The sequence below is a fragment of the Anabrus simplex genome, chromosome 4, assembly GCF_040414725.1.
Source record: "Anabrus simplex isolate iqAnaSimp1 chromosome 4, ASM4041472v1, whole genome shotgun sequence".
Classification (NCBI taxonomy): Eukaryota; Metazoa; Arthropoda; class Insecta; order Orthoptera; family Tettigoniidae; genus Anabrus; species Anabrus simplex.
The window spans coordinates 226,247,795-226,268,637 of NC_090268.1; the positions used below are offsets into that span (position 1 = coordinate 226,247,795).

The window sequence follows — 20,843 nt, forward strand, 5'->3', positions numbered from 1 at the left end:
CACGCGCAATTGTGTGGGTTCTGTTTTTCAGCCGATAGTTCTTATTTTGTAAAATAAACTGTAAAAACATGTATTTGAGAACATTTTAGTAAGTTTTTGACGTTCTGACACCTCCAGATTTCATTCAGGTCTGACGACAAGCTGCTGCTGCCAAAAGGGCAGTAATGTCAAAACTCCTCCTCAATGTCGAAAAGGTAACGTTTACTTGTGTTTGAACGAAGAGTTAATTGTTTTAAATTATTCCCCACTGGAAAATAGAACATTTGATCATGTACATATGTATATTCACATGCATTGAGGTAATTTTTCCTTTTTGTAAGTAGTGAAGTAAGTCCTGACACGCACAATTGTGCGGGTGCTTTTTTTTCAGATGTTAATTTTTATTTTGTAGAATAAACTAAAAATATATGTATTTAAGAGCATTTTAGTCAGTTTTTGACGTACAAACAAAAATTCACACCGCCAGTTTTCTTTCAGGTTTGAAAGGGATATTGGCCCAAATAGTCTACACGACTCCTCCAAAGACAACGGAATGAGACTAATCAATCTGGCAACTTCAAAAAACTTTTAAAGATTATGAGCACCTATTTTCCTCGCAAAAACATTTATAAAGTAACCTGGAAGTCACCTGATGGAAAGATTCAGAACCAAATAGACTATATACTAGTGGATGATAGACACAGAAATATTATTGAGAATGTAAAATCTCAAAGTGGTGCAGAAATAGGATCAGACCACTATCTCGACTGTCCGCGAAAGAATAGAATGCGATAGAAGCAGAAGAAGAGAAGCAGACCGGAAAATTAATCCAGATCTAATGAGGGAAGATAATATTAAGGAAAGATACGCTCTTGAAATCAGAAACAGGTTTGCCACATTAAAAGATGAAGAAGATGATCTAGATGAACTATGGTCCAAACTCAAGACCGGAGTCCAACATGCTGCAGAAGAGGTGCTGAAACCGTTGGAGAACAGGAGGAAGAGCAGAGGATGGTTTAACAATAGGTGCAAAGATACTATCAAGAAGAGAAGAGCGACCAAAATGTTGTGGCTGAAAATCAAAGAAGATGAAAGAATGAGGTTGGAATCGATGGATGCAGCCAGAGAAGCAAGAAAAGTCCTCCGAATAGAAAAGCGTGAGTATATAAACAGAAAGATAACCCTAGCAGAACAGGACAAAATGTTAAGTAATACAAGAGACTTTTAGAGAACAGTCAGATACTTCAAGAAAGGATATACCGCAAGGGTAGAAATCATCAAAGATCAAGCACGACAAATGATAACAGATGAGACGAAAGCTACGGAGGAATGGAAAAACTATTTCGAAAAATTCCTGAATGTGGAGGAAAACATCAATAATGCTACAAGAATAGAAGAAGATGCATAAGAAGAAATATACAGAGAAATTAGAGCGACGATACAAACAGGGGAGAATGAATTGCCTAGTAGGGAAGAAGTATGAGAAACCATAAAGATGCTAAAGAAAGGGAAGGCTCCAGGAACAGATGAAATACTTGCAGAGATGTTGAAAGAGGGAAGATATCTTACAAGACAGAATGCACCACCTGATCTGTGTAATTTGGAGATAAAGATACCGGCAGAATGGAAACAGTCTATCATCTGCCTGATATTTAAGAAAGGAGACCCAATGAGTTGCAGCAATTACAGAGGAATCACCTTACTATGTACAGCATATAAAATCTTGAGCATGTTACTACTAAAACTATGAACACCATACGTCGAGGGAGTACCTGGATTCCAGCAAGCAGGGTTCAGAAAGGGAAATTCAACCATTGACCAACTGCATATAATAAGGCAAGTATTATCAAAGAGCTCGGAATTTCGCAGAGATGCACACTGTCTATTTGCGGACTTCCAAAAAGCATATGATAGGGTGAACAGGCAACCGATATGGCAGGAACTGGAAAGGGCACAAGTTCCCAGGAAACTAATAAAACTACCACAAGCATGTAGACAAGAAGCAACATGCTCAGTGCAAGTGAATGGAAAGAGGTCGGAGAAGTTCGAAGCAAGGACTGGAGTGCGACAGGGAGACTGCCTCTCCCACCTTCTGTTTAATCAGGTATTAGAAAGAGCACTGATAGACAGGAATTAAACTGGGTAGAAGAATCAACACCCTGGCATACGCAGACGATGTAGTCTTGATAGCACAGAATGAGCAAGATCTCGTTAAAATGACCAGAGTTTCAAGGGAAAAAGCAATTAGTGTGGGCTTAAAGATGAATATGGAAAAGACCAAATACCTTGGAGTGAGCAGAGAAAACAATAACAAACCCTTAGATGTGGATGGAGAAATCTTTGAAAGAGTAAAAGCATTTAAATATCTTGGGGCAGTATTCAGTGATAGGAATGCAATAGACCAAGAAATAATGGCTAGAATTCAAGGAGGAAACAGGTCACAGTTTGCAGTCGGAAAGCTGCTCAAGTCCCGGCTTCTATCAAGACACACAAAGATAAGGATCTACCGGACTGTATAACAACCCAGGGTCCTATATGGAGCAGAGACCTGCACTCTGACACAAAAGACAGAAAGAAAACTCGTGACATTCGAGAATGCTGTACTGAGACAGATTTTTGGACCAGTGAAGGATAGAGGAGAATGCAGGAAAAGGAAACACCTAGAACTTCAGGAATTGTACAAATTGCTGGACATTGTGGCAGTGATTAAAGAGAGGATGAAGTGGTATGGACACGTAATGCGTCGAGAAGGTGAGATAACCAGGCAGGCGGTGGAAGAAAACATCAGAGGCAAAAGACCAAAGGGAAGACCACGATTGAGATGGATAGATGGGGTCAGAGAGGATATGAGCAGAATGGGACAAATCGAAGAAGAATTCATGGGTCGAAAAAGGTGGAGGAGGCTAATTGGTGAGGCCAAAAACAGACTACGGTTTGTGTGGCCAAGTAAGTAAGCTCTTTTTGTATGTCTATTTCTCATTCCATCCCTCTTTGACTTGTGTACCATACTCCTCCAAAATTTCATTTTAACTGTATTTACTCTACTCTCATCTCTCCGAGTCATTGTTCAGGTTTCTGCTGCATATGCCATTATAGATAAATAATATCCCTACTACATTACTTCTTTAGCCTTTATTGGTAAATCTCCATTCCATATTAGTCTCCGTACCTAGTGGTAAAAGGCACTCTCCAGTTGTATCCTATTATTAATCACGTGTATGCTGAGAATATTTCTTTTAAATACACATACCTATCCTATCTTTAGCTTGCCTGTCATAGACAGGTTGCAAACACAAGAGGTACATCACACTATACTGTATTTACGAGACGTATGGCCGGGGTCACAAGGAAACAGCTTGGCGCCAGTGAATGCCATCTGATACGACAAGATGAGTGCCTGCTCTGATCCACTAGAACCACAAGTTGAAATATTATTCATATTTAAACAAGTAACTGTCTGATGAATGAATTAATCACGTCTGAAGTAATAATTCAAACTTTTCTGTTAAAGTCAGAAATTACTATAGTTTAATTTTTAAAACAAAGTTGGTGGCAATATCTCTGTTATTAATAATCCCACAGAAGAACTAGCACAATGTTTTATAAGCCAGATAATACCATTTAAGAATGTGAAAACAAAATGTCAATATTCTTAGAGGATTAGAAGTAATTTTGGTGTAAAATTAGGTGAATAATCCTGTATATTAGAAGTACTGACTGGCTGGTTGATTGTTAAGATTAACTGGTCAATACTGTTTAATACGACTTTCCTCATCTTTTACTACACACGATTGCCCTCAGCTTAAGAATGTTATTGACACAAAGGATTCCTATCTCACCAACATAACCCATCAGAGACAATGACATGCTAAATGATGATGACTATTTACACCAAGAAGTAAAAGCAAGAATGAGTTCAAGGGATGGGATTGAGTGGATGACTCCATGCAAGGGAAGATATTCCAGACAAAGGTAAAATATTAGCAGTTAACCTACCTGATCCATAGTCGATGCTGGGCGATGGTGGCGTCTTGCTTTCGATAGTGCACTTGCTGAAGAGGTAAATGGGATTGGTGTCCGTCCCAGCAGAGTAGCTGCATACTCGTGATGTGGGTTCCAGGCTCTCCCCTCCACTCACGAGCAGGACCTGCTTCTCTGCCGGAATACGGCATGCTCTTTCGATCACATCTTTCAGCTGCGCAACACTGTAAGAGACACACTCAATTACCTAAACAGTTACACTCACTCAGCAAGAGAATGCTAACTACTCCCTGAGGGTGGGAGTAGCATGGTATTATCTGCCTTTTATAAGAGGAGACTAAAAAGGGGTAATCCCAAAAGGCCTCCAAATTGGAAAAGTGGGCTAGTAACCATAGGGCCTCACTGAGTCTCACATTGTTTCCACTTGCTGAGTAACTTGAACAAGGTTCTGTTTATTTTTAAAAATAATGTTCCCAATATTGTTGGCAAGAATTTGCTACACTCTGCTTAATATTAGATCCTGTGCTTTTTATCCACTGCTTGTTCATTGACTGAATAGTAACTGTTCTGTGCTATACCAGTTTTAGGTTGAAAGTATATTTATTTGCAAGTGTTTGAGGTATTTTGATGTTTCCTTAAGAGATCTGTAATATCTGCCTTCAAGGGATATGAATCCCAGGAAGTATACTGTGATCATGGCATTATCGCAGAATATTTCTATGATGCAATGAATGATAATTTTGTGCTGGTGTAGACACTGTAAATCAAGTTATTAAGCAGCACAAACAGATTGGCCCAATTTCACCCCGCAATATAAGGGAAAATTGTGGCGAGAGAAATAAAACTATTCCAACTGATGACTGCTTTCTCATCAAAAGCAGGTAAACCCCAGGCTCACCAGCGTGGACTTGGCTTGCAAATTAGGTGAGAGGGGAGTGAATCCGCACAAACTGAAGTTTGTTATAGACTTCTAGCAGGTGGAAGGAAGGCCTGCAAACATTCAAAGAAACACCTTCTAACAGGAGAAATGCATGGGGAACATATTTTGCAGGCACAAAGTCATCAGGACTCGACAACAGAAGAGTGGAAGAAAGTACTTTTCTACAATGAAAGTCCCAAGTCATGTAGAAGTGCACAGGAAAAGGGTTCAATATGGGCGCCAAGAAGAATAATTAACAAACTCGGGACATCTGCAACAGACCATACACTACAACAGTGCATTTTCACACAGGTCTCGAACCCTTAGTGTCAGCTGGTGGCATGATGAAAAGGGATGTATACAGGAATGGAGAGTTCAACAGGAGCAACAGAAAAAGTTTTTGGAAGGTGATGGAATTTTTCAAGAAAACTTGACTCATTGCCACACTTCAACGAAAGTGAAGAAATCCTTTAGTGATAATATCTATGTGCTAGAGTGGCCTGGGAACTCCCCACTGAAGTATGCATGATATACTCTAATTGAGTTTGAAATCAGCTTAAAAAGTATATGCTCGAATTCGTGGTGTTTATGCCAAACTGTGTAATAAAACTAATAACAAAGAAAGAGGGATATATTAGCTATTAAGAAAGATTAAAAGGTATAGGCCCCTATAACAGATTAATAAGAACCATATTAGCATTCATTGTATGCTATTTAGGGTTGCCAATCCCATCTGCTAGCAGGTTTAAGCTAGTCCGCTCCTGGCATGGAGAACACGCTGCACAATAGGTTCTGATAGCATTTCCAACAGCCAGCTAAAGAGGCTCGAAAGTTGAGTTAATTTACTCGACACTCGGCACCGGAGTTGCTGGCTGTATGATCTACTACATTACCATAGCAGGGATGACCCGGCCAGTCTTACCCCTAGGAAACAGAAACGAGGTTGTTGGGGTCTGAGAGAGCTGATCTATATGAAAATGTGGAGAATGCCCTTTCTCTTTTGTGTTTTCTTTCTTCCCACTGTTCCATCTTCCAACACTAATCTGTCACTGAGTTTGATGATGACGATTGTTGTTTAAAAGGGCCTAACAGCTAGGTCATCGGCCCTGTCACTGAGTTTATCCTATCACGTGTTCCTATCCCTCTATATGCCTTTGATGCAAGTCTATTACAGCTTGTCATTTCAATACATGAAGGCACAGTAGGATTCAAATGGTGTATTGTGACATTTAGGTCTATTGTAATTGGCAGTGAATTTTATGTGACGGGACTATACGCCACGTGTTCCACGCAGAGTGCTCACCGGTGCAATCAAAGGAGTAACTTTCTTTTTTCTTTTTATATAACCTGCTGAGGGGTGAAGACTAACGTTATCATCGCAAAAAGACGGATATATTTATTAATACTGCTGGACTCTTCATCCACGAGAAACATTACAATTAAAACTTCCCGCAATATCAAAACTACAGATTTGGCATCTTAACAAACATTCTCCAACGAATGTGTATAAAAGATTTGATAACATATTTTAGGAAGGTATAAATAATATTAGGAAATAAAATTAATTATGGAATTAATTAACTAATTAATAAGGAACCATGGGACATGTTATTTACAACATTGAAGAATTTAGGACGTCAATTGAACCACAAGGTACGCTGGATGTCAGAGCTCAGAATATGTGTGGTGTACACAGTGAAGGACACACTCACTCACTACACGTCATTCATTTGCTCACCTGCTGTCAGACTCAGCTGACCTGCATCATTCAGTACGCAAAGAGGAGGTCTTGTAGACCTGGACAGCTGTTGCTCGCCACCACGAGAACAGTCTCATTTCTTGATTGTTTAACACACCCTCTAGATTCATAGCAGACGTCAATAGTGTTCATGAAGAAAGTACGTATCATTACGTGTCAATTGTGAAACCACGAGTTGAGAATCCCTACTAACATTTTCATGTAAGTTTCAGTGAACATCAAGAGGTACCAGTTCGTAACCAGACGAGGCAATGAAGACCAGCATTAGGAAATTTATTTACCCCGAAGACATCACCCATCTCATCATGCAGCACTAAGGAGGAGGACCAATGCCAACAGCGTCCTAATACCAGGAATCCAGCCTAGAAGGAAACCAGAGTCATCAAGACATCCAAGTTAAGTTGACAATTCATTTATACTGGATATTATCCGTTCTATGTAATAAGTAGTTAACTTTCTTCTTGAAGGGATTATTAGTTGAACAGTAGTTTGATTAGATTTTTAGCAACTTTGCCATGTCATTTTCTTGCATTATACGATGTCGAGTCTGTATTTTCTTCAATTACTGTATACGACTTTAATGAGCGTGATGACTGAATATTAAGATCATCGACTGTGCGGGTTTGAGTAAGTCATGCCATCGGACGAGAATCTGGTTTAAATATCAGCCATCGGCTAACCTTTAGTGAATATTGCTTTTTCATTCAATTATTATAATATTGAGGAATGTGTACATGTAATATTTTTATTCTTTGGAGTTTATTTCTCCTATATTTTTCCTAAAAGTGCTTGCTACATTTTCATAAGGGAGTAAGCTCATCTGACGTACGAATGATGTGCTAGTGATACGGACAGATTTCTTTTGAATCCAATTTCATACTTTTAAGAGAGGACATTGATTATTACATTCATGTGTGGTTCAGGTCATTTATGTAATTTTATCCATTATATTTTAGAAGGATGTTGCAAATTATATTGATATTTTTCCTCTCACATTGTGGCACGTGGAGAGATGTTGTATTGGATTATGATAATTTTATGTGTGATTTAGGAACGAATTTTCGCGTCATTATGATAAGCACATGTAGTCTATTTTCTGCGATGCTGTGTATAAAGATGAATGAATATTTAGAGATAATTTATCATCATTTGATATATCTGCAAGTAGTTGTTTTTCGTGAGAGAACCATAGACGGTAGCGTCTTCACAAAGTATTATCGAACCACGAGGTAAACTACATGTCTTCGTATAAAATAAAATTGAGCGTATGAAATCATTAGAGCCTCTTGTCATAGTGGATGAGCGTCATCACAATGATATTAAATCGTAGCTGTCGATAGTACCCAATTCCTCAATATTCGACAGATATTAAATCGTAGCTGTCGATAGTACCCAATTCCTCAATATTCGACTGATTTTCGCAACGACTTGCATTCGTTGTAGGTATTGACAACCTTATCAGTCACCATTACCAAGACCATTTCCATCAGATTAATTACTGTTGTTCCAGGCCATCATTTATGGGATTATTTCATCTCCATTAAAATGGATAAAAAACGTGTGGACACGTGTTGTGATATTTGTAAAATAGTATTTCTAGTCGTAGTTGGTTGCATTTCTTTCCTTGGTAGATGATGGTAACGGGAGATTTATTACGTGCATTTCTTTTTTATTATTTCCACAGGTTGAGTGATTTTTATTTTTATTGTAACTTATTGATGTGTGTGTCACCATCGTTGCTCTAAGTTTCGGCATTGTGTTAAGGTCATTACACATGGTTAAAGATTTAATTTTAATTTTTTTTTTAACCTTGTCACGCAAAGTCACGTGTATTCTGAGGTTACGCTGAACAGATAATAACCGAACTGTGGAGTTAAATTGGAGGGACATTTAATCAAGCAAATTTAAGCGAAACTTAAAAAATTTTCTTTGTATTTTCATATACTGACCAGTCATGTAACTTAAACATCTAAAATCTTGTTCCAGATTTTCCGGCATGATGACATGCGTACGAGCATCATTCTCTTAGCAAATAAAATTTAACATTCATTAGATTCGAAAATGATGATTCAATATAAAATTTTGTCAGAATTAGTAGGAATTCATTAACATGTACCATCCCGTTTTTTATTTTTTAGTGATCATATTACATGATCATAATTTTCAGGATGACAAAAATTTTGTAATAAATCATCTACCATCGATTTGTATTTGAAGGTTCGTTATTTGCCGATATCTGCCCATTTCCTTGGATCCACACCATTTTTTTTTTTTTTGGAACATGTCAATCCCTTACTGATTACCCCTGAGGGTGTCTTGTGTTTCTGATGTAGTTAGTCACGGCATAAACGGGCAGAGTATATATTTTAAGTGCTATTACCCTAAAAAACTCTCCAAGAAGGAACTTTGATTTGTTGCAGCTGACTCAAGACACAGCTACGAGGACGGTTTGAAAAGTTCTCTGAATCACCTCTAGATGTCAGTGCTAGAGCAACGAGGTTTCCGCGCAATAATCACACATCCTTTGTGAGTGAACACGTGGCGTGTCAGTGCTCTAGCTGCAGGAGTGTGGTAGTGACGACTCTTTGTTGTTGTTCCCGTGTAGTGATTTGTGACAATGGAAAAAACTGAGATTCGAGCAGTGATTAAATACTTTGTAAAGAAAGATATTAAAGTAAAGGAAATTCATGCCGACGTTCAGAACACACTGGGGGACTCGAAAGTGCGGGAGATTGCTGAAGCTGAACGGGTATATTATATTTTAACCGAAGAATTGGGTATGAAAAAATTATCCGCAAGATGGGTGCCGCAGCTCTTGACATTGGACAATAAACGCACCAGATTGGAAATGTCTGAACAAAGTCTGGCCCGTTTTCAGTGCAACCAACAAGATTTTTTGCGCCGGTTTGCGACTACAGATGAAACTTGGGTCCACTACTATACCCCAGAGACAAAACAGCAGTCAAAGCAGTGGAAACATGCTGATTCACCACCACCAAAGAAAGCAAAGGCAGTGTTCGGCCGGAAAGGACATGGCCTCAGTTTTCTGGGATGCAAAAGGTATTCTGCTGATAGATTATCTTCCTACTGGCCAAACAATTACAGGGCAATACTATGCAAACCTCCTAGACCAATTACAGGAAAAGATACACGAAACAAGGCCTGGTTTGGCAAGGAAAAAGGTCATCTTTCATCAGGACAACGCTCTGCCGCATACAAGTGTTACTGCCATGGCAAAACTTCATGAACTGGGGTACGAATTGTTGCCACATCCTCCTTATTCACCTGATTTGGCACCATCAGACTTTCATCTATTCCTCAAGCTGAAAATTTTCCTCGGTGGACGGAGATTTTCTACAAGGGAAGAACTGACAGCCGAAATGGAGAGGTATTTTGCAGGCCTGGAGGAATCTCATTTTCGAGATGGGATCAAGGCATTGGAACATCGCTGGACCAAATGCATTAGTCAAAGGGAGACTATGTTGAAAAATAAAAGCAGCTCCACCGAGGTAAGATACTTAATTCTAGTACATTCCGAGAACTTTTCAAACCGCCTACGTATTGTGATGTAACTGCTACGAAATGCTATGGATAAACTCGCTGCCCGTGTAACTCCTAATCATTTAACACCACAAATAAGACAGAAGTAGCTCAGGGGGATACCATGAACATGAGCAAATCTGTTTACACGATCCTTCCAGCAGCACCTCAAGAACTCAGCTCAGAGCATGCAGAAACACCCTCCATAAAGCTCTCTGGAACCACCCAGTGATCTTCAGCCTTGGATCTAGTTTATTCAAGTAACAATGAAACGTTATCAAACAAGGTATGCTGGGACAGAATTGAATATCACCATGTGTATAATATTTGGTGCATTAATATCCACACCCGTGCATTGACTCCCACTGCTCACAGGAATATTACATCCTGATTTGTGCAGATCTACTGAGAGTTCATCCTTATCTCCTCTTTCCGTAGCTCTCTCATCCCACAATGATGCGTCTTTATGTGCTCCCTTTTTGTGGAACCTTATTTGGTAGTTATTCATTCCCTTCCAATACAACTACAGTGAAATCCCGCTAACTCAACTCCCCCAATAACTCGACAAGCATTAATTTTCCATCGTCTTTAATCGCTAAATGATTTTTGCCAATCAAGATATAAGAGTCACGTTTCTCCCTCCTAACGTGACTTTGGCGTGTCCAACAATAGACCAAGGCATTTTGGAAACAATGAAGAAGTGATAGGCCTACAGGAAAACTTCTTTCTTCTCTTGTCTAAGCCATGGGGGAACTAAACTAAAGAAATTAAGATATGTTGGATGTAGTGGGGTGGATATCTGAATCTTGAAATAAAATTGAGTATATAAGTCTTGTTTGTCCCTGGATAAAGTTGCTGAACCATTCAGGAGTTTCAAGAAAAGAGGGAAGAGTCAGCAAAATTGTAAAATTGTGAAATAATGGACTTACTGAAAAAAAAAAATTCCAGGCTGCAAAAATGTTACTGGTAGTGATGTTGAGGAATGGATGGGGCAGGATGAAAATTGTGAACTTTCAGAGAGTGAAAGAGAACCAATCAATATTCTAAAGGCTAATGCCTTGTCGATGCAATCACTCTTTTCTTTCATTGACCGTTTGTTTCAGTTCCATGTAACTGACACAACCTAACCTCATCTTGATGTCGTCCAAATACTTCATCCTAGGTCTTCCTCTGCCTTTCTTCCCAGCACTTTCTCTTCAAGTATGTTAGTCATGAAAGCATTGTGTCTGATGACATGTCCAATAAATTTTAATTTTCTGTTATCCATTTCATTTAAAAATCTTCTCTCTTCTTTAACTTCCCTTAAGACTTCCAGGAAGTTAAAAATAAGGATGAATCGGAAGATGAAGAGATGGAGGACAATGAATGGCAAAGGCTGATTCCATAGTCCACCCAGGTAGGAAAAAGTAAAGTTTAAAATAAAACTAGACAATTTGTTTTTATGATAGATAAAACATGACTTTTTTTTCTATTTGCTTTACGCCGCACGGACACAGTAAGGTCTTATGGCGACGATGGGATAGGAAAGGTCTAGGAATGGGAAAGGAAGCGTCCATAGCCTTAATTAAGGTACAGCCCCAGCATTTGCCTGGTGTAAAAATGGGAAACCACGGAAAACCATATTCAGGGCTGCTGACAGTGGGGTTCGAACCCACTATCTCCCGGATAGCCAACTCGCCCGGTAAACATGACATTTTATTAACTTTAAGATATGTATTAATTTATTGATGTCTTTCAGTTTTTAATTGTGTGCTTGATTGAACCTGTATGTAGAGGCTAAATTCATTTGATATTTCTCAATAGTTTTAGGAATTCCTGTTTATTATAACGATAAGGTATGAAAATTATAGTAAAGTTAATTCTAATGCTCTTTCTCTTTGCAGTATTTATTTAGGTTATTAGCAGTTTATATAAGGTGTGATAAAGCGACTAATTTATTGCTGCAGGTCGTGTAAACACGCGACGAAAAAGGTATAAAAGTTTCTGTAGATGAAAAGTGCAGGGCTCAATTTGAATAAAGCTTAGTATGAAATGCCAATACTGCACACCTTTTCAAGCTGCTATATCATTCGTTTAAAATTTCAAATGGATTCATACGAAGCTTATATAAAGTACGTCGCGAGTTTACGGCGTTCTTGCAAGCAGGCGACCGGGAAGTTCCCCGCTGCCGCAACACGCTGCCGACACGATTCAGGTTTCTGCGCCACACACACTTCTAAAGGACGTATTTTAGAATAGCAATCGGTGTTCACACTGAGGTGATATTTAACAATGCTGCTTACAAGGAATGTTGTAAACAGTATCACAAGAAGAAAGGTGACACCTGCCCAGTTATGCATACGCTGCCAACAGGTACAAAAATCGGTGAAGAAAGACAGAGCTCAGAAAAAACTTCAGGGCTTATCAACAGTTACTTCCTGTTCGACAAGTCCAACAACACAACCATCAACATTGATTGCGGAGCAGAGTACGCTAACGTTTGGTTATAAATGCAAACAAACATTGGGGAAAGCTGTAACCAGTGAGTCCATGGAAGAAACTGCAAGTTGTTTCTGTGTTGAGTATAAAATTTTGTGCAAGTTCATCTACCTCCGGCAAGCGCAGGAAGTCTTCAAGAAGTTCTTATATTTCTCAATCCAGATGATATCAACTGGCCACCTCCTCGAGCAAGAGATTTTATCTCCGTGAAGGACAGTTCTGAAGAAATTTTTTAAAAAACAAACGAGTCATGTGCATCACAATGCAAGACATATACAAAGTTTTTAAACAAGAATACCCACATCCGCAATCGGTCGATCTCCTTTGTGTGGACTTCGACCAAAATACTTTTCTGTGCACTACCAGCAACACACGATATTCATTATGTGGAGCCATTCAAAAATATATAGTTCAGGCAAGAAAATATTATTCTGAAACTACTACCACACACTCTTTACATCCAGATTACAAGATCGAAGCAGATGACAAAAATCCAACCCCGTGATATGGCTTTTGAAGTGGATAACTTCGTACTTGGAAAATACAGTGAAAAGAAACATTCAAAACAATATGTTTATACCATAACTGAAAGTAATGGTGACATTTATTTTGCAACCAATTTTTGCAAGTGGAACAATGAAGCTGAACTGTTTTGTGAACCACCGACGAAAGAAGAGTCCTTTTAAAATGTAAGTGAAATCGAAAGAAAATTACCAGTGACTCGTTTCACTCGTGGGAAATGGTATTTTGGTGAGTCTATACCAGAAGCAGAATGAACAAATTTTTTTCATTTTATATTTTTTTCTGACCAAGCTTTCATTCAAATTGTAGGCTACTGAAGCGTTGAATGTTCAGTTGTTTTTAAATATTTTACTTCATTTTACATTCACTGCTATTAGTGCTAAATAAATGTGTGACAATTCATAAAAACACTTTATTAAGTAGGCCACATGTCAGTACCAGTATCTGTAGTTATACACATTATTATTACTATTATTAGGAGGAATGAAGCTTGTAGTTTTATGTGACCGATAATTTCAGTATCATAAGACACGGGACCTCATCTTTTTACGCAAAATCCAAACCACTGGACGCGACTCTCACCTCAAAAATCACACATGCATTAATCGGGACTCGAACCCAGTCCGTCTTGATGGTTCCAAGCACCTTGACCACTGCGCCATCACAAACCTCCTTTATTATTACTTACTGCAATATTAAATATACATTTTATCATTCAGTGATCGTATTTGATGCAGAGTTTAAGATTTATTAGCCCCTCATGCTATGTCGCCATAGCACTGATTTGAGTGTGTAATCCCGCGACGCTGACAGGTAAACAAGCGACGATCGCCTTTAACTATATTACGCACACATTATGCAACTTACACATTTTGTTTTCTTCACAAAATGTACCTTTGTCCTTCTTGTAAACAATATCTTGACACTATCGATAAAAGTTGCCGCAATTCGCGGGATTTAAGAAAAACGTAAAGGTATGTAAAGTCAAAGTCCGCTCCATGTTAACACCAATCGCTACGTTTAAAAGTATTATAAAATAGCATACATCAGGTTTACAACAATGAAATTTGTGGAGGTTGTTAAGTACCATCTAGACATTATGCATAAATCTCAATTTGTTTAGATGGGTTTCATATATATGTTAAAAAGAAATGTACAATAATATAATTGGCCCAAAGTCAGTTTTGTATGCAAGTTTTTCCTTTAAATTTTAACAATAACTTTAGGGTATGTTGAATTTTCGTGTTCTGTACTGTGCTAGAATTTTCATTAGAGTAATATGCAGCAAAATATCATGAGTTACGAATAATCTACCCCTAATTCCATAAAACTAGACATTTCAGAAAATCGACACCATCTCAGTCCACATTAGGTCGAATTTCCTGGACTCTACTGTTTCAGAATATTGTTGACCTTATTTCCCTTTCAACTTTCTCTCTTTTGGCTATCATTGTCATTTATCTGCATACAAAACAATTCCACACACATTTTTGAGGATACTAAAAAATTGGAAGATACATTACAACATAAAAAGTAGAGATAATATTATGCAACACGTTTTTCCTATTGTAAGTGTTTCTTTGCACAAACAACCATATGTTTTATCACTGGAATAGTACAAATGTTCCTCTTAAAGCTACATAAGTCTTGACCCATATTACTATTGAACAAACATGAATGTCAGTCATGTTGCTCATCTACACAGATACCAACTCCCAAATCAACTCAAAAACTCATTCCTGGGTGCCGGTGTTTTGCCCAGCTGGGCTCATCAGTTGGTAAATAACACACCTACCAAGACGCATGGCTTGTGCATACCGTGTAGGCCACTGCGTAGGGTGGAAAATTTATAATGTCCAATAATGGATCAACTATATTGGTATAATAAATTTACTCATTTGGAACAAATATTTCAGGTTCCCTATGGGAATCGACATCTTTATCATCTGATGGCCAGGCAGGCATCAATATTTGAAAATGAAAAAGCTCTCATAGTGCACTGACACTGCCGGTGGCTCCAAGTAGCCTACGCAGTGGCCTACACGGTATGCACTAGCCATGCGTCTTGGTAGGTGTGCTATTTACCAACCGATGAGCCCAACTTAACACACTGAGGCGAAACGCTAGCAACCAGGAATAAGTTAGCTGGAAAATTTATAATGTCCAATAACGGACCAACTATATTGGTATTATAAATTTACTCATTCGGAACAAATATTTCAGGTTCCCTATGGGAATCAACATCTTTATCAACACAAGTTTTATGTCGTGCCTGAAAATAAAACATTTTTTTTAGAAAGAAGAGCCTATTGCGAGTTCAGATTAATGAAATACTTGTCACATAAGAAGGCCTACTTGCTAATTTTCATGACAATTGTATTTTATAGCAGTGATAATGCATTTTTATCACAAATTTGTTCAGGCTAAGTAACTATATCCGTCATGTTCATATTTCCATAAAGATCACGTGGAACTCAAGGAGTAATATGAAATGTTTGTTTATGCCTACGTTACTTTCTCCCTGGAAGGAATTTTCGTTCTTTTCTTTTTTTCAAAATTATTGATCCTAAAATTAGGGTGCGGGGATTATTCGCGTAATTATGGTACTCTCATAGTGTAATTGCTGCCTGGGAGACTGATTACCTTGGATTGAGTAGGGGCATTTCAGTCGCCCTGACAAAGAATACTGCAATATATTTGATATGTCGGCAAACTGAACGGAATGTACAAAAAACAATATCACGGTTCAACCCGAAGAAAAACCAAATAATTCTACACACCATAGAAGCTTCACTTCTACGATATTTATAAGTTCAGTGAAAGGAGAACTAACAAAGAATTTGTCTTTTCTTTCAGATGTAATTACGGCTTGGATTTCAGAAGCTATGGAATCATCCTAAGTAACTATGTCATGTATCATGACAGCAAATGGCTGCCACAAAGCTGGTAGAGTTTTATGGATCGTAAAAAATAATTTTTAATTTAAACCTAGTGTAGGGCAGATTTTATGAAAAAGCCAGTTTGTAAAATATGCTAAGTCGTAGCTACGCGAAATCTGTGAAGTGGTGTGAGAGGCAATGTCACAGATGGCTAGTCCAAGGAGCACTCAGCGTAAAGGAAATAAGGAACATAACTCATTGATGATACACATTTGACTGAAGGTCTTGAAGCAGAGAACTTATCAAAATGTAAAATAAAAAGAAGCATACTAATATTTTTAAATATTGGCAACCTAAGAGAAGTCAGGTGCATCATATCACATTGGTACATATTCGGCACATCTGCATCATACATGAAACAATACACAGGACCCTTAGAGAGATCTGAACACGCCTGCTCCCTTCTCGAAGCTAGCTGGGAGAAGTCTCTCTTAGGCTCCGCCCTCTTCGAAGCGACACTGTGCACAAAAATACTTCACTGATTCACTGATCTGGACTGGGAGTGTTTAAATACAAAATTTGATTTTTTCATAAGCATTAAAAACCTTTAGACTGATTTATCTCTACAGTGCTTTTGGACTTAGTACATTTTCCTTGCAAGTCGACAAAATTATGTTAACATGTTAGTCTGCAACTAGATTATAAGAGTGCTGTTCTCTCTCTACATGAAGTAAACTTAAGGACATAGGCACATACCTCTCTAATGCTAAGTTCATCTCGAACGTCATCATCGTCCCAGTATCAACATGGAATACGTACAACATCCTGCCCACTCGACTCACTCCCGTAGGAGGAATCGCTAAGAGCTGGGATCTTGCTTATTGCACTTCATAAGTGGGGCCCCGGCCTGCCTGCAGCATGTAGAGGCCCGCGTTCTGCAAAGAGAGACAACACAACTCATCAAAGTAAGTTAACAAGCAGACATTTAAAACAGCAGGACAATAAGAGATGGTGCAGTGAGCTCTCAGTTGTGGTTAATGATATTCTGAAAGGAAGAAGCGAGTTCTTGGATCAGTCTGTTTTCAGACAGACTACGCTGGAAGGGAGTGAAAACTGGGTGGACTCAGGTTATTTCATTCAGAAGTTAGAAGTTGAAGTTGTTGTTGATGATGCTTGTTGTTTTAAGGGGCCTAACATCGAAAGTCATCTGCCCCTAATGGAACGAGATGGACGACATGATATATGATAGTTAAAATTTTAAAATGTATTCACTTAGAGTTAAAAAATGGTGATGAAGGAAAATGAGTATGAGATTAAAACAATCAGTGGATCTAATACGCAATGCCTTATTTTCTAATAAAATAAGAGAAAATACAGGAAACAAAGGAATAAGGCATTGCCCGGTAGTATAGAGAGATATATATAAATATATAAAATTTATGTTAGATGTCAAAATACATTAAAATATGCAACACAAACTAAACTGAAGTCAATGGGATAAAAGCGCAATTGACACAAAAACAATAGGACAAAGGACATCATCACACACAATAAAACAGACCACTATCCCTCATAAAGCGGATGACAAGGTCTGCTGACCGCTTGTCATCTCGCAAATAAGGGAGATTGTACTCGGGAGGTTAAGACTACGGCGCAGATCGACCAGGTCCACGCACTCCGTAAGAATGTGTACCACGGTAAGATGATCACCGCAAGTACACACCTGAGGGGGTTCTCCTTTCAATAGATGGGAGTGAGTCAGGATACCGCGGCCGATCCGAAGACGACATAATACCACTGCTTCCCTCCGAGAGGCCTGAAGTGAAGTCCTCCATAGCTTCGTAGTACCTTTAACCGCTCTCAGCTTATTTGGAAGAGAAGTGGCCTGCCACTCTATCTCCCAATGGGACATAACCAGATGTCTCAGCTGATAGCGAAAATCACTTGCTGGAACCTTGAAAGGCAACGGGAGGGCAGTTACACTGTCTCGTTGGCAGCCTTATCTGCTAATTCGTTTTCCTCTACACCCATGTGCCTTGGGCGCCACAGAAATGCGATTCTGGTGCCGGCATCCGAACACCCGGTCAGCAGGTCCTGGATCCGCTACACCAGAGGGTGCTGAGAGAAATAGGTATCAATAGACTGTAGGGAACTCAAGGAGTCAGTACACACAAGAAAGTGTTGGAGCTCATTGGACAGTGCGTACTGCAGAGCTTCACAGATAGCATAGAGCTCTGCTGTGTACGCACTACAGGTTTGCGGGAGAGCAAAAAGAAACCTATCAGTGTCGACAACGAACGCACAGCCCACTTAAGTGTCTGTTCTCGAGCCATCCGTGTAAACGACGACTGAGCCTGGATACCGGCCAACAACGGACACAAAGACCCTTCGATAAATCGAAGGGTGCATGTCTACCTTCGGGCCAGTGAGCAGATCCAGGATTGTTTCAGGACGTCGTACTATCCACGGAGGTACCCCACTTGGTTGTCTGACAAGGCAAGGAACTGAAGGTACATGAAACAATCTGTGACTGCTATCCAGGCGTATTCCAATCGGTCGCATTGCTCGAGGATAAGCGGTATACAACCAACGGTTTCTATTGTTGAATACGCAAGGATAGCTTGGGTGAAGTGGCATCTGTCGCAAATTAGCACCTTACGCCAGAAGGAGCTCGGCACACCAGACTCAGAGAGCAGGCTAGCTATCGGGCTTGTTCAAAAAGCTCCCGTCGCCACCCGAACCCTGCTGTGGTGGATCCTGTTTAGTTTTGAAAGGACACTTGGTCTTGCTGAGCCATATGCTGCACTGCCATAGTCTAACCGCGATAAAATATGTGCCAGATAGAATCGTAGGAGCGCCGTGCTATCCGCTCTCCAATTAGTGCTGCTAAGAAACTTCAAGATATTAAGCCTCTGGGTGCATTGCACTTTTAGCTCTCCTACGTGTGGCTCCCACGATAATTTACTATCGAAAAGGAGCCCAAGAAATTGGTAAGTGTCAACTATGGGAATAGCGACATTTCCTAGATGAAGTTCAGGAGGAGGATGACGAGTACGTTGATGACAAAAGTGGACAACAGAGGTCTCGGCGGTGGAAAATCGAAAGCCACGTTCTAAGACCTACTGCTCCACTCTCCTAATAGCTTGCTGTAATTGTAACTCTGCGACTGCCATATTGCGCGAACTATAGTACAGAGCAAAATCGTCAACATATAGCGACGGTATTACTGCTGAGCCAGCAGCAGCAACAATACCGTTTATGGCAATCGCCAAAAGAGTGACACTAAGAACAGATCCCTGTGGGACTCTATTTTCCTGAACGTGGTATTGCGAATATGTCCTCCCTACTCAGACACGGAATAGACGGAGGGACAAAAAATTCACAATAAATACCGGCAAGTTACCTCGGAATCTCCATTGATGCAGGACTGAAAGGATGCCATATCGCCATGTGGTATCGCAGGCCTTCTCTAAGTCAAAGAAAACAGCTAACAAATGCTGTTTGCGGAGAAACGCATCCTGGATAGAGCTCTCCAGGCGTACCAAGTGGTCAGTGGTCAAGCGAGCGTTTCGAAAACCACACTGGTACTCGGACAAGAGTCCTTGTTTCTCCAGACACCACACAAGTCGGCGATTTATCATCCTCTCAAATAGCTTACATAGGCAGTTTGTAAGACAAATCGGCCTGTAACTTCTTGCATACATAGGATCTTTGTCAGGCTTGAGGACAGGAATGACTATGCCCTCTCGCCACTGAGACAGAAAATCACCCTCTATCCAGATTCGGTTGAACACACGAAGGAGATATATTAGACTATCCTCACTAAGGTGTTTCAGCATTTGGTTATGGATGTTGTCTGGTCCAGGAGACGTGTCCTTGTAAAGCGCTAAGGCGCTGTGGAGTTCCCACTCCGTAAAGCGCACGTTGTCGTCCTCTGAAGTTTGAGTGGCAAAACTAAGGTGATGACGTTCTGCCTCCCGCTTCAGAGCGAGGAAATTACGATGGTAATTCCCTGAGCCAGATACATCCGCGAAATGACTAGCTAGATGGTTAGCAATCGGAGGGGTTCAGTGACGATATTGCCTGCAATGGAAATTCCCGGTACAGAAGATGATCCTTGGATACCCGAAATACGTCAAAGTTCAGTCCACACTTGTAATGTTTCCAGCTCTCTTCCCCGGGGGCAAGGCATCTCAAGAGCACGATATGGGGTGGTGGGCGTTAAAATCACCGAATAAGAGGAAGGGAGGCAGAGGCTGATCTATAAGATCAGTGACATCATTTATGTTAAGAGGCTTGCCTGGTGGAAAATAAACATTACACATTGTTGCTATGACAGGCAGCGGAACGCGAACAGCTACAGCCTCAAGCGGGGTTCTTAAAGGAACCTCTTCGCTGTAGGTATCAGAACGTACAAAAATGCCAACGCCGCCGGAAGCTCGGAGGGCATAATGTCATTCTGTCGAGTATAGTCGATAATTTCTCAGGACCGCTGGATGACCTGGTCTGAAATTTGTTTCTTGAATACAGACCATACGCTGAATACTCGCAGCTCAGCAAGATGCCTATCATAACCATTACAATTCAACTGTAACAGTACCATATTGTTGGTGTGGACTTCTGAGGTTTAGGGTAGGAGCAGCGTAGTGCTACCTAACCTAAACTAACCTACACTCACATCCCCATCCAAAGATGGAGATAAATGCTCCATGCCTTGAATTTCTTCGACGCAGTCCAGGGGCGGGGTTTCTTCCTACGAGGGGAGCATGCAGGATTCCCAAGAGGA

The 20,843-nt window shown here is 39.9% G+C and overlaps 1 protein-coding gene across 3 annotated transcripts in view; it reads right to left on the minus strand.

Annotated features, from left to right (window-relative positions):
- The window catches only part of Atg17 (autophagy-related 17), a 210,585-nt gene that overhangs the window by 162,918 nt on the left and 26,824 nt on the right, over positions 1-20,843 (minus strand). For all 3 annotated transcript variants that reach the window (XM_067145389.2, XM_067145390.2, XM_067145388.2), the window contains exons 2-3: positions 16,814-16,992; positions 3,976-4,184 (exon numbers count right to left, since the gene is read on the minus strand). In XM_067145389.2, coding sequence (XP_067001490.2) covers positions 3,976-4,184; positions 16,814-16,881 — 277 coding nt within the window. In that variant the 5' untranslated portion in view covers positions 16,882-16,992. The remainder of the gene's footprint in view (positions 1-3,975; positions 4,185-16,813; positions 16,993-20,843) is intronic.